The 13,887-nt window shown below is 40.3% G+C and overlaps 1 protein-coding gene across 1 annotated transcript in view; it reads left to right on the forward strand.

The window, feature by feature from the left end:
* The first annotated feature begins 2,473 nt into the window (after positions 1-2,473).
* Positions 2,474-13,887, forward strand: part of LOC141789531 (ephrin type-B receptor 1-like) — a 160,094-nt gene continuing 148,680 nt past the window's right edge. Inside the window, exon 1 of the mRNA XM_074668981.1 lies at positions 2,474-2,737. Within this exon, the coding sequence (XP_074525082.1) occupies positions 2,644-2,737 (94 nt within the window). The 5' untranslated portion in view covers positions 2,474-2,643. The remainder of the gene's footprint in view (positions 2,738-13,887) is intronic.

Genomic DNA, 13,887 nt, shown 5'->3' on the forward strand with positions numbered 1-13,887 from the left:
GTAAGCCACTGGTCTGGCTGGAAACTGTCAGTGCTTTCAAACTATTTTGCAAGTCCACAAAATTTGTAAAAAGATAACTTTTTATCAGGGTAGCACCTCTGAAAAGCCATTCATCCATTCATAAACTAAAGTAATGCAGCTACCATCATTAGCTCTTGTTAGCAGCGTTTGAGTGCGTCACTGTTATCTCTAAGTGGAACATCCTTGTTTCCTTTTTTTGAGAAACAGCTCGACGTGTCAGCTCCTTCACAGTCATAAATAAACATATGGCTCTTTGAAACAAGCGGTGACAAGCCTCGTGTGGAAATAAGGAGTCCTGATGTGTGTAGGGATCAAAATCCTGCACCAGTCAGGGGGTTTGAAGTTGATGAATGATTTATTCTCCTCATGAATAGAACAAAATAAAACAGAACAGCAGGCGCGCACACTGGCACAAGGAGTCACAAGCTTTTAGATTCAGTTTGTGGTGTCTTAAAAGCTTCAGGGTGCAGGGTTCACATTTCATATCTCAGATTTGGTGTTTTATACATGAGCACGACTGAGGAGACCTGATCTGAAACATCTGTTCAATATCTTCTCCCACTTTACATGTCTGTAAAAACTGCCTCATCTGGAAATTATGGATGATTTGGGGTAAAGGGAAGAATCATCAAGTCATTCAAAAAGACTGACATGTCTTGATTTCCTCTGACAGATATCAACATATCTGGTTAAAGGAGGATGTTAATGACACAAATCTCCAAGACAACGCTGAAAACGACCAAGGGGACCAGGTTGGACTGCAGCTAGAGTTTGATTCTGACCTCCAGCCCTTCACTTCCTGTTATCACCGGTTTTCTCCATCCAGTCCAGGGAGGGAGGACAGGGCTGGGCTCGCTTCAGGGTGTGCTCAAGGCAACTTGTGATTGACGTGTTTCCACCACTGTGACCTGTCAGTTAGCTATAGATCAAACATACAGGATGTCTATATGTAGGATGCAGCTGGGTCACACACAGTCAATAATGATCTGTGCTTCATCTCCAGCTTTGCAGTGAATCCTGAGCTGTACTGTTTGTATGTCAGTTGTTGAGAAAGTAGTCAAAGTCGTCAGTTGTCAAAACTAAAACCCATCCACATTGTCTTTAAATCCTCAGAGATGGGGTTTACAAAGAGACATTAACCTCTCTGAAGGTGTGGGTTAGCAACACATGATACCATGTTAGCTTGATTTCAAAACGGATCACTTGAGAAGAGATTTTTAGAAGGAGAAGCAGGTGGAAGGGAAAAAAGATGGCAGTAGTACCTGGTTTGTACTGGTGCATCACCAGAGTTGTGCTTTGTGCTTTTATTGTGTTGATTCAAAGTTGTACAAAAGTAGTTATTTAAAATTTTTTTAAAACAAAAGTCCAGAATAAGTCTTGTTGTTGCTCTGTATTTGGACTTGATTAAAATTTGAGGACTTTTAGTTATCAGGAGTTTAAAATCAGTCAGCTTTTATTTATGTAGCACCTTTAATACAAATAAAAAAAAAGTATCAAGTGCTTTAATTATTAAAAAAAAAGAAAAGAAAAACAAAACAAACAACCCTCCCAAAATATCAAATTAGATTAATTATATCTATATATGTATGGTTAAAAATAAACGTTTTTAGTGAGAGTACTATGTCCTAAAAACAATTAAAGTAAAAAAAAAAAAAAAAAAAAAAAAAAAAAAAAAAAAAAAAAATATATATATATATATATATATATATATATATATATATATATATATATATATATATATATATATATATATATATATATATATATATATATATATATATAAATAATAAAATGAATAAATAATAATAATAATTGAAGTTAATAAAAAAAGGTAAGGGCAAAGGTTTATGATGTATAAAAGCACTAAAAATACCAATAAGCTACAAAAAAATAGATAAATAAAAATAAATGTAAAAATAAATGAATAAAAAGGGTTTTAAATGAGATGAGTCACTAAACATTGCAATAACAGAATATCAAAGTGGTATTAATTTATTAAATATTAGAAAAAAAATCCAACTCATAATGATTATATTAATAATGATATGCTTAACATTAAGTAGTCAAAACAGTAAAAAAAAAAAAAAAAAAACCACCAGAAAAAAACAAAAAACAAATAGAAACAAAAAAAAATAAATAAGAGGAGAGAGCCAGACATTTTAAAATAGAAGGATTAAATAGATCGTTCTTTCGTTTCCGTTGTTGTCATTAGAGCAACACGTTTTTTCCCTCAGGGAGACTAAATAAACATCAGCCAATTATCTGTTTGGCTGCTTTTCTACAGACTGACCGCTGGGTGTCGCTGTCTCCCCACACACCTGGAGCCATTGGGCAATCAGCTTGGGTCAGGCTGAAAAAGGACGGGTGATTGGTTTGTGATCCGCCATCCTCGTCCCTGATTGGTCAGAAAGGTGTGAGCGAGAAGTGGCTGAGAGCAGGGAGAGAAAGCGGAGATCCACCAGCTCCAGTCCCCGCTGACTCTGCCGGTACTGCACTGTTAACACACACACTCACACACACACTCACCAACACACAGGCACACTTTGAGGCTGAGATGTGACTGCTCACCGGAGGAATACTGCGTGCTTCTGTGGGATTTTTGCTCTTTCTGTCAGCCGGATAATGGGAGAGGACAGGCGGGGAGACATGTGGACCATGCCGGCCACTGTGGCTGCGGTGCTCCTGTGTGTGGTGACTTCGGTCAGCGCGGTGGAAGGTAGGTGTGCAGGGGTGATCCTCACTGCTCAGATGGTGCAGGGTGAGGAGATAATGTTTGCACTAACTGTGATTAAAGCTGCTCCTTCTGCAGGATTATTGAACACTTAAAGAGGAGCTGCTCAGCTGTGTATGCAAAGCTTTAAAAAGAGCAAAACGTTTCTTTTCACTGCTCTGTTTATCTGGAGAAGTTGAGGAGGGTGTGTTTGGGGTTAAATCTGAGGCTGGCAGGTAGCAGAGGGATTTCTGGACAGTGCAGGAATTTGGATGTGCTTCATTGGAGGTAATGGATCACATTGCACTCCTGTCACAGATATAAAAGCACATAGTTCAAAATGACGCTTGTTTTTCACGCTCCTACATTTATTTTCTTGTATTTCATCATTTTAACAAGATTAAATACAGGAATTGGGCCTCAAAGCTTTAAATAAATCTAAATGTAAGGACATTTTAATGATTCTACAATGTTTGAAGCATGAATTAGCTTTGTATTTGCAATGGTTACAGCCCTGAAAGGTAAGTAGGGGTATCAGTTTGATTTCTGGCTTCATTAATGCGCACCCTGCTCACCTGAAGCAGCAAACTGAAGTATGATGAAAGCCCACAGGTGCACACTTCCTCTGCACATCCTCAAACATCACCTCCTGCTCCTCCTGCTGCATCCTCATCACCTCATGCCCCCCTTTCCCTGCACCTCCTGTTTCCTCTCCTCAAGCATCTCCCACTGCCTCTGCTCCCCTCAAAGCTTCATTTCTACACCAGCTGCTCCTCCTTATGCTTCCTGCTCTCCCTTCTTCTTCTCCTCCCCGAGCATCACCTGCTGCTTCTCCCCCGTGGATTCCCACCAAACAAAACCTCCTGCCTCCTTTACAAAGCCAGATCAAGTGATGCTCCTACCACCTTCACCTCCTCTCCCACCCTGTGCTGCTGCTGTCTCCTCTTTCACGCCTCCTCCTGTTGCTCCTACCCCATGAATCTACCCAGCTCCTCTTTTATAAGAATCCCCTGCTGCTCTTTCTTGTCATCAACCATGTCACGTTGCTTGTTTTTGTCCTCCTTCTCCGGCTTTCCCATTACACCTCCTACTGCTGCTCCTCCACAAGAATAAATCCTTGTTCTTCCACAAATGTCGCCTCCTACTGCTCCTCTTTATGATCTCTTAATGATCACCTACCAGTAATCCCTCCACGTCAAGCATTTTCTCCTGTTTCTCTTCTTATCTTTTCTTCACTGTAGCTTCTTCTGGTGCTTCTTCCTACACGTGTCCTCCTGTTACTCCTTAGACTTCTTTCACTTGCTCCTACATCTTCATCCTGCTTTCTCTGCTCCTCCTACTCTACCTCCTCCTCCTGCTGCTCCTCTTGAGGTCTTGTTCTCTTGATACTCCCTCCTTTGTTTACCTCACCATCCTTCCTGGTTCCCTTAAAGTTTCCTCAAGGTCTAGCAGAGGCATCAAGCGTCATTTCTGCAGAATAGTCTTAATTTTTCTTCCATTGACGTCCTCTTCTTGTTATCATTTTATAGTTTTGTACATTGCATTTAGACTTGGTAAAAAATTTAAGGACCTCTGAATATCAGAAGTTTCAAATCAGTCAGCTTTTATTTATGTAGCACCTTTCTTACAAATAAAATAAAAAGCAAGTGCTTTAAAAAAATGAAATAAAATAAAATAAAAGATAAACAAAACAAAGCAAAACAAAACATCCAAAAAAAACCCCACCTCAAACAAAAAAATTATATTTATTTTATCTATACAAGTACATGTTAAATATATACCTTATTAGAGTGCTATGTCCTAAAATCAATTTAAATATAAAAAAGCAGTAATGAAATAAATCAAAATAATAAATAAACATGATGAAAATATAATTATAATAATAATAAAATATTATTATTATTATTATTATTATTATTATTATTATTATTATATTAATAACAATAATAAATATGAAAATATCAGTAATAAAATACATAAATCAAAACAATAAATAAAATAAAATTATAACTATATTGACAAAATAATATAAATAAAATAATAATAATAATAGTAATAATAATAATAATAATAATAGGAAAAGAGCAGTAAAAAAATTAAATAATTAAATAAAAATAAATAAAATTAAAATTATGATTATAATATTGATAAAATAATATATAAAATAATAATAATAATTATAATAATAATAATGATAATAATAATAATAATAATAATAATAATGAAATAAAAAAGGGGGTTTAAATTCGACGAGTTACTATATTTAACAATAACAAAACATCCGTAATTTCTGTCAGAAACTATCTTAATTTTTCTTCCATGAACGTCCAGTACTTGTTGTCCTTTTATTGATTTTTCCAAAGTATTTCCTGCCTCAGAAATCATCTACTCCCCTCTTCTTTTAACATCATCTCCTACTCCAAGAATAACCCCTTAAGGCCTGTATATGCTCAACGTCACGTGCGGATACAGACGGAGCCTTCTGTCCGTGCCCTGCGTTGATTTCTTCTGTATTTTTGCATGTTTTCATGAAGCTTATGAAAACCATAGACTGTATAAAACATGGACGTAGCCTCTGCGATGTCACCTGTCTGTTCCTGAAACCGTGAAATGAAGCCAATCCGTGGACACAGCCACATTTGGGCTAACAACTTCTAAACTGCCGAGTTAGAAAAAAATTCACTCAACGTACAGTGTGTGAGGATAGAGAAATCAGTGTTTTAGACCTGAGCCACTTTTTGAACCAGGGTGTAAATATGTTTTTAAAAGTCTGTTTCTATGGCTGGGTGTGTACGTGACTTGTGGTCTTTCTGCAGCCAGACTCAAGCCGGTTCTCGATGAACAGCGACTTTTATCACTTCTGCATAGTCTTCTTTTATACTAACCGGATGTTGCCCCTTGATGGATACGGACCAAACAGAGCAGTACCATTGGAAACCACGGGGGCAGTGTTGCTGTTACTACCCACTACAAAGCTTTAGTGAGACACGAAGAAGAAATAACACTGGCTGAACTTTCGCAATGCATTTAACTTCCTCACGAACCACATTATTAATACCTCCTCCACAGTCGCCATACTTGGAGTTTCGTTGTCATAAACTTTTGACTCTGGGCTGCTCCCCCTGGTGGATGTATTGGTTAACTGCAATGCCAACGAAAGGGGCGTATGGAAGTTTGTGAGCGGTGACGGTGACATCGTTTGAAACAGACGGAGACATTTTTTGAAGGAAGGAGAAATGGGCCACACCTAAATCTCCTCTTCTTCCTCCCTTTCGGACACACTCATTGTTGCCTCTCCTCCTGTACCACCTCGTACCTCTCCTCCTCGAGTTGTTACTCCCCCAAGTCTTAAACCTATTGGTCCCTTAAAGTGTTTCCTCCTGAAGCATCACCCTTCATTGCTCCTGCCTCCCAAACATCTCCTTCTTTTACAAAAGCATCATTAACTCTATCCTCCTCTGTCCCTCCCAAGTTTTACTTCTGCTCCTTCTTCTCCTCTGAATCACCCATCTTTCTGCTCCTCTTCATCCCCTCTGAAAGTCTGTCATACCTTTTGCTCGTAGTGTTGCATATTGTTGCATCGTTTCCACCTGCTGCATCTCCTGCTCCCTCCTCCTTCCTCCTCTTCAGATTTCTCCCACTGCCCCATTTTCTCCTCATTTTTCTTCATCTTTTTCTCACCAGCTTCCAGCCTCACACCCCCCTCTCCAGCTTGCCTCTCTCCTCCTCCTCCTCCTTCTGCTTCCCTGCAGCATCCTCTCTCTTCCTCTCCTCCTCTGTCCTCTACAGCGTCTCCTCCTGCTCCTCCTTCTGCTGCTGCTGCTGCTTATTCTTCTGTCCCTTATGGAAGCGCTAGATTAGTCCGCTGCTGTGTTTTAATGGTGCGCGTAATGACGGGCTCTGTAGTGAGGCTCCCCCATTATGAGACATGTAAATGTGTTGAAGGGCAGGCCTATTTTTGATTAAACAGGACGCAGTGTGTGTGAGTATGTGTGTGTGAGTGTGTGTGTGGGAGATGGAGAGGCAGGAGGTGAGTAGAGGAGAGACAAACAGGTACTCGTGTGGGTGGTGGGTTGTTTTGTGGTCACGCTGGTCTTTTCATGGTAAGTAGCTGCTTAATGAACTGATATACAAGCTGATCTGAGTCTGCTGGGATAAAACAGATCCTCTGCTGACACAGTCACTGCTGTTAACTCTGCTCCGTGCATACGCTCCAACTTATACCTGAAAAACTTTTCCCAAGTGAAGCCAGCTGACACAAACACTCGCTGGATTAGATTGATGAGACAGAGTTTTATCAACGCCAGTGGTATTTCTTACGCTGGATTTCAGAACGACATGTCTGAGGGCTTAATGTAGTAAACATCACCTTATAATTAAGCAACAACAACTGTTGAAAACACATCAGCTGAGGTGAGAGAGTAGTGACTGTGGTTACAATGACCTTAGCGATCGCTGTGATAATTACAGGCTATTAAAAATGACTGTTTCAAAACCTTCAAGGTTGAGGTAAATGTTTACGTAAAAAATTATAGTGCTTTTTAATTATAGAAATAACGCATTAATAGTTAACCCCTTTAGATGTACAGTGGGGAAAATAAGTATTGAACGCGTCAACTTATTTCTCATCACATTTATTTCCAAAGCTGCAATTCAAATAAAATTTCTACCAGACATTGGTATTAACTCAAATAATCCACACATAAAAAGAAATCACAACATTCAGGTCCATAAATAATGATTATGTGGGATTAAGTACGATAACACAGGAAAAAAGTATTGAACCCACCATGAAAAGGCTGTATACTTTGGCAAGGAAATGCACCATACCACCTGAAATCTGTCAGTAATTATTACTTGAACTTCCAATTAGTGCAAACCAACATCAGCTGGGCTAGAGCAAATTGATGGTCCTATAAAAAAGGTTGTTTTTTCACCAAGCAGTTAAATACCACACACCTCATGATGGGTAAAGGCAAAGAGCTCTCTGAAGACATTCACAACCTGATTGTTGCTCAGCATCAGAATGGAACTGGTTACAGACTTATATCAAAGCACCTGAATATTCCAGTCAGCACCGTTGGGGCCATTATTCACAAGTGGAAGAAGCACCACCTTACCATCAACAGGCCACACACAGGAGCTCCTTGAAGATTTCTGACCAGGGAGTCAGAAAGATAGTCAGAAGAGTACTCAACAAGCCAATGACCACCCTGAAAGTGCTCCAGAAAGACTTGGAGGCAGCAGGTACAATTGTTACAGAGAAAACAATAGGCAATGCACTCCACCGCCACGGCCTCTATGGACACTCAGCCTGCAAAACTCAATTCCTCAAGAAAAGGCATGTTGAAGCTGGTTTAAAGTTTGCTAAACAGCATCTTGACAAGCCTGTAGAATACTGGGAGAATGTCGTCTGGTCAGATGAGACCAAAACTGAACTTTTACGGCTAAACTAGAGACCATGTTTGGAGGAGAAATGACACTGCACATCAGCCAAAAGATGAAGATGAGACGTGGCTGGACCTTCCAGCAGGACAACCATCCAAAGCACACAGCAAAGTTGACTCTCAAATGGTTTCAAAAAAAGAAAATCAATCTGTTAGAATGGCCTAGTCAATCACCTGACTTCAATCCAATTGAACATTTGTGGAAAGAAGTAAAGAAAAGGGTTCACCAGAGGGCACCAAAGAATATTCCAGATTTAAAGACAATCTGTGCAGAGGAATGGGCCAAAATCACACCTGAGCAGTGTGGGCCATTAGTTCAAACATACAAGAAGCTTCTGGAAGCTGTCATTGCAAACAAAGGCTTCTCCACTAGGTATTAGATGAGTCTCAGTTAGCGTGTTCAATACTTTTTTCCTGTGTTATTGCACTTAATTCCACATGATCATTAAACAAAATTTTGAGGTGGGCCGGGGACTGTTGTCTTTGTAAATTTCTAAAGATGTCAAAAAAGCGCTGTAAATACTTTCCTGATGGCCTGTGTGAAAGGCTGCAGGTGCTGCAACGTTGCCAAGAGACTGGAAAAAGTTAGCTTTCAAAATCAAAAGTATAAAGAACACATTTTGTGGCCGTAACTGTTTCCTGTCATCTGTGCAGCCTGAAATTGCAGCTCTAATACTTTGACCTTACATCCCCTCAGGTTTCACAGCTTTCACTGAGACCAAATTGCAGCCGAGTAATCCAGCATTTGACCCTGTAATTTTGAAAGTCAATACAAACCCTGACCCAGCGGATATTGTTTGGTCTAAGTGCTACATATCCCACAAACAAGCCTGTGGGAGGGGTGGCAAAGTCATCTGTGTGTGAAGCAAACGCCCCGTCAGCAGCAGCAGCAGCAGCAGCAGCAGCAGCAGCAGCAGCAGCAGCAGCAGCAGCAGCAGCAGCGGTAGCAGCGGCGGCGTGCTGTCAGTGAAACTGCTGATTTGTGTCAGTGTTGAGTGTTGACTTTTGACTTCTTCATGCAAGAGTTGCTGCTGTGATTGGATCCTAATTTAGAAAACCTACGTTTGCCCTTCCACTGTCTACACGCAGAACGTCTGCATATGATTACCATGCACATATTATTTCTGCTCCTACACATAAACTATTTCTGTCCGATCCCCCGGAGGAGCTTCGACGCATACACGCCGGGCCCCATCTGTCATCTGCTAAAGGTTAAACATCACACATCCTGCTTCAGACACTGGTATTAACATGACAAGCTGCAATTTGTGACTTTGTTCAGAGTGTGTTTTAGTGCAACACATGATGAACAAATGATCTGCTGGAGGAAACGTATCACACACTTTGCTGTGGAGATAAGCAGACACACACACACACAGATATACTCATGCTGTACCCAGCTCCATGCTCTCCCTGTGAGCTCATGTTTTAAAGATGTGGTTTCTATATTCATCTGGTGGCAGGTTATCAATGTGACAGACAGATAGTTGAACTGGGGAAAAGTAGCAGCACGGAGGAGATTTTTTCACTCCAGTCTCGAGGCTTTTACGCCGTTGTTTCCCAGTCTATTCCTCCTCAGGGTTTTCCTTCAGAATAAAATATTTATCTCCATATAAAATTGAATTGTTTCAGAATAAATTTGGTTTGCTCCCTCCTTAAGGCACTTGGGACCTTTGGGAATATTTACCTTTTTGCAGGGAGACTCAGAGTCCTGTTTTTTTTCCTTTTTTGTGGTGGGGTCTGTTTTTCCCACAGCGAAATGGGCATCAAGAGGCAATTTCAGATCAGTCAGCCTCCGCAGCCACAGGCTATCAGACTTCAATATCACAGTTTTCAGTTGTTCAGAGAGTCATCCCCAGCACAACACGCTCAGTGTTTACTGAGATGTGATTAATAAATCCTGCTGGTGTGAAAATATATCCTTATCTATGAATTTAACACCTTGCCTGTGAATTTTCACACAACTCCACAATCCCTTTCCCATATCAGTGATGAGTCATGTCGGCTCTCAATGCAGACTTTTGGAAACTTTTTTTTTTTTTTTTTTCTAACCAAATGTTTGGGGTCAGAAAGTTCTCTGCAAATCATCTGCAAAGATGTAAATCTGTGAAGGCCTCTGGAAGCTCAGAGGGAACAACATATTCAGACCGTTCCCAGTCAGAGCTTTAACGAAGGAGACAGAAGTCGCCTCAATGCAAAGACCAGACGATGAAATATTCAAAGTGTTTGGGTTGGCCGGCTCTGTCTGGCTCTGTCTTATTCATTTTTAATTGTTATTTAACAGTCTAGAGGTTGAAATGAAACATATTTTGACCTCTTTCTGTCTGACTTTGGAGTAAAACTTTAGGTTTGAACACGACTAAGTCTGATTTTAATATCTTTGCCTGTTGAAATGAGAAATTGTTATTTCTAAATGATATTTCTTTAGTCGGTAAACTGAAAGTCCCTTTGACACTTAGCAGGGTGGCAAAGTTAAGCAGTAAGAAGCAAAATCTTTCCTTTACTCTGCCTGAAAAGAGTTTCTTGGATTTATTTTGTGGTAATGGTGGACACTGGAGCTGAACTGTCAAAAAGAAAAAGGCAAGGCAAGTTTATTTGTGGAGCACAATTTGTACTCAAGGCAATTCAAAGGCAAGGAAAAATAAAATTACAAGAAGGCAAAATAAAATCCTTCCATAAAACATGAAAATATCTTTAACCAAAGAAAATAAAGGAGTAGAGCAGATAAAATACTTTCAGTCATGAAGCAACAGAACAGAAAAAAGCTAAACAGGAGTAATGTTCACTCCAACCCACAGTCAGCAGTTATTCTGCAGTGGTCTGTCCAAACTTAAGAGTCTTTCAATAAAAGAAGAGTGAGGTTACGTTAGCGAGCTAGGATGATATGCTTTCTCCCAATTTCATTCTCCAAAGATTTTGGGGTGCCCATTTAATTTAAATCGTGATTCTTCAATAGTTCTGATTTTTCTGGTTTTTAGTTTGCTTTTTTAACGCCAGACCAAGTGAAAAAGTTAAATGATGATGTCCACAGACTTTATTAGTAGCCATACTTTCCCAAAAAAATGCACATCACATTCACTGCCTGGCCAAAAAAAATCACCACCTGGATTTTACTTAGCAAATAGGTACTAGCTTCCTATTGGATGATTACTGCATAGTCAATTATCTTTCAGCTGGCAACAAGTTACTTAACCCCTTCTGGTGCAATGAGTTGCTTCTCATTTCTTGAACAACCATGTAGAAAGACCATAGTCTGTGAAAAAAAAAAAATGAAGTCACCTTGCTCAGCTTGGAGTGAGGTCCCCACAAAAACTGCTCCCCCTGGTGGCTGGCTGCAGTATAGGTCAAAAAATCCATCTCCCCAGTCATTCCAGATGAGCTGTGGTCAAACTATCTGATTAAAGGCATAAAAAATCCCCCTAAAATAACTTAAAATAAAAGCATAGCAACAAACTGGGATCTCTTGCACAAGTAAAATTAGCTATTTTTTCCAGTACTCTAACCTAATTGAGTTTTGTGCCACGAGATCAATTCCCATGTAATTGTCACGTGTCTATCACTTTATAGTGCGCAGCATAATGGAAAAAAAAAAAACTCAACACAAAAACAGTGGTGTGCATCAACTTTTTCAATGGCAGGGATGATAAGAATTAAAAAAGGCACATACAGCATGCGTTTTTGCCACCCAGGAATGCAGTTTATCATATTTCAACCATCCAAAAAGGCGATTATGTGTGTTTTTGCACAGAGGACACTTAAGCACATGTCTTTTGGGGCCACAAGGGGGTTGACCACCCTCCATGCCCCAGCAAATTATTAAATAGTATTAATATTGTGCTAATAGTTGTCACGATAGTGAGAAAAACGTCCAAACGTAAAGGGGTCCACAGTCTAGAGGCGTATTCAGACCTGGACTGTTTGGTCCACTTTAAACAGACCAGGGTTCGTTTCCCACGCTGGTTTGGACTTTTCATGCAGGTGTGAATAGACACAAACGAACCCTGGTGTGGACCAGACCCAGACCCACTTTTTGAGGTGGTCTCGGTCCGCTTCCAAACGAACTCTGGTGCAGTTCGTGGTTCTCCGGTGCAGGCCTGAATACAAACCAAGGTCCATCAGAACTAACTACAGGATACATGCGCCTTTTGGGCCTACAAAGCCACCGTAACCTAACCGTCTTTGGTTCATACCTGATCCTCCGTCTTCTGTTTAGCCACGCTGTTGCTAGCATGTTGTGGGTCAGGACACGCAGAGCATAGCGTCTCCTTGCTGCAATCATTCGTCTTCTCTGTTACAAAATTGTAAACGGTGTTGTTAAGCCTGCTTTGAAGGAGCTGCTCTTGAAACTGAAAATGATTTAGCAGCTCTAATAAGAGCACAAACACACATATTTACCTCCATTTCTGGGTCTGTATTCTGTGTGCCGCCCTTTGTCAGTGCTGTCCAATGAGAGCACTGATCGTCACACACGTGGATGTGTTTACAGAATATAGTCCACTCGCAAAAAGTACAATCTGAATATGAACCGCACCAAACGAAAAAAATAAAGTCTGCGTTTGGTCCGGACCAAACAAGTGGACCAAAGGACTTTTCTGGTCTGAATACAGCCTAAAAGAGTTTGAGTTCAGATTTAAACAAAATGTGTAGAGAAAATATGTCAGAAAATGTGATTGTGTAAGTGGCGTCTCTGAATAGTCAAACTACCCAGAAAACGAGCTGGACGGATGCGAACAAAAAAGAGCAACAAAGAGCACCAAAATCCTCACACAGCTGAAAACGTAGAGATCTGAGACAATTTGGTTCATCACTGCAGTTTTTTACTCAATGTGTCGGTGTTCAATGTGCAGGAGACAGAAAATGTGAATAAGAGAGCGAACCAGACAGGAGCTGCCTGCTGTTTACAGCCCTCTAAGTGGCTGCGGCGCTCATATGAAGAGCAGTCAATCAACACCTGAACCACCTTCATCACAAACATGTACCTACAATCACTTTGCTCCTCAACAGCTGCCACCGCCGACATGTTCAAAGCATTAATTGGTTTTAGTTGCAGAGTAAAGCAGAGAGCATGCAAATTATAAAACACTCCACCACCCAAGCTCTTCAGGTTATTTGCATAACAAATCGGTCTAAATAGATTATATTTGGCTGATATGGAACTATAATTGATACAGAGAGCAGAGCTCTGCTGGGCATAAAAGAAATAAAAGAATCTTTTGTTTCACCTCAAATTTCCCCCTTCCTTACACTCTGGTCCATTATTCTGTCACTTCAACTAATTTGCAGCTCAAAGAGTCACATCAATACGCCGCCGTGTTAGACAGCCGTCAGTGGCGTGCTATTTAAGTCCTCCTGTCCTCTCCTTTTCAGCATGCAAGGTAAGCAGTAGCATCAATTACCCTTTGTTTCAGGCATGAGGCAACACTCTCCACTCCTCCAATAAAATAAACTATAATTTCTCTTGACCTCGGGCCTCTTTCTGCTATCTTTACCTCAGAGGAACAGAGCAATCTAATATATGCATTTAAGCTTTCAAATGCAAATCAGGCATAAAGACAAGCAGCGATTGTTCTGAGTAGCTCTCATTTTCCTGTAGCGACAGTTCAGCAGCAGCTTTATTCCACCTCAACAACATAAGTCGTGTCCCATTCAGGTGTCAAGTGAATTTTAAGCGACTTGTAGGAAATGTAATTGAAGACGGAAATGCAAATC

The sequence above is a fragment of the Halichoeres trimaculatus genome, unplaced genomic scaffold, assembly GCF_033239565.1.
Source record: "Halichoeres trimaculatus isolate MK-OKI-2021-1 unplaced genomic scaffold, fHalTri1.1 fHalTri1_scaffold_4, whole genome shotgun sequence".
In the NCBI taxonomy this organism is placed as follows: domain Eukaryota; kingdom Metazoa; phylum Chordata; class Actinopteri; order Labriformes; family Labridae; genus Halichoeres; species Halichoeres trimaculatus.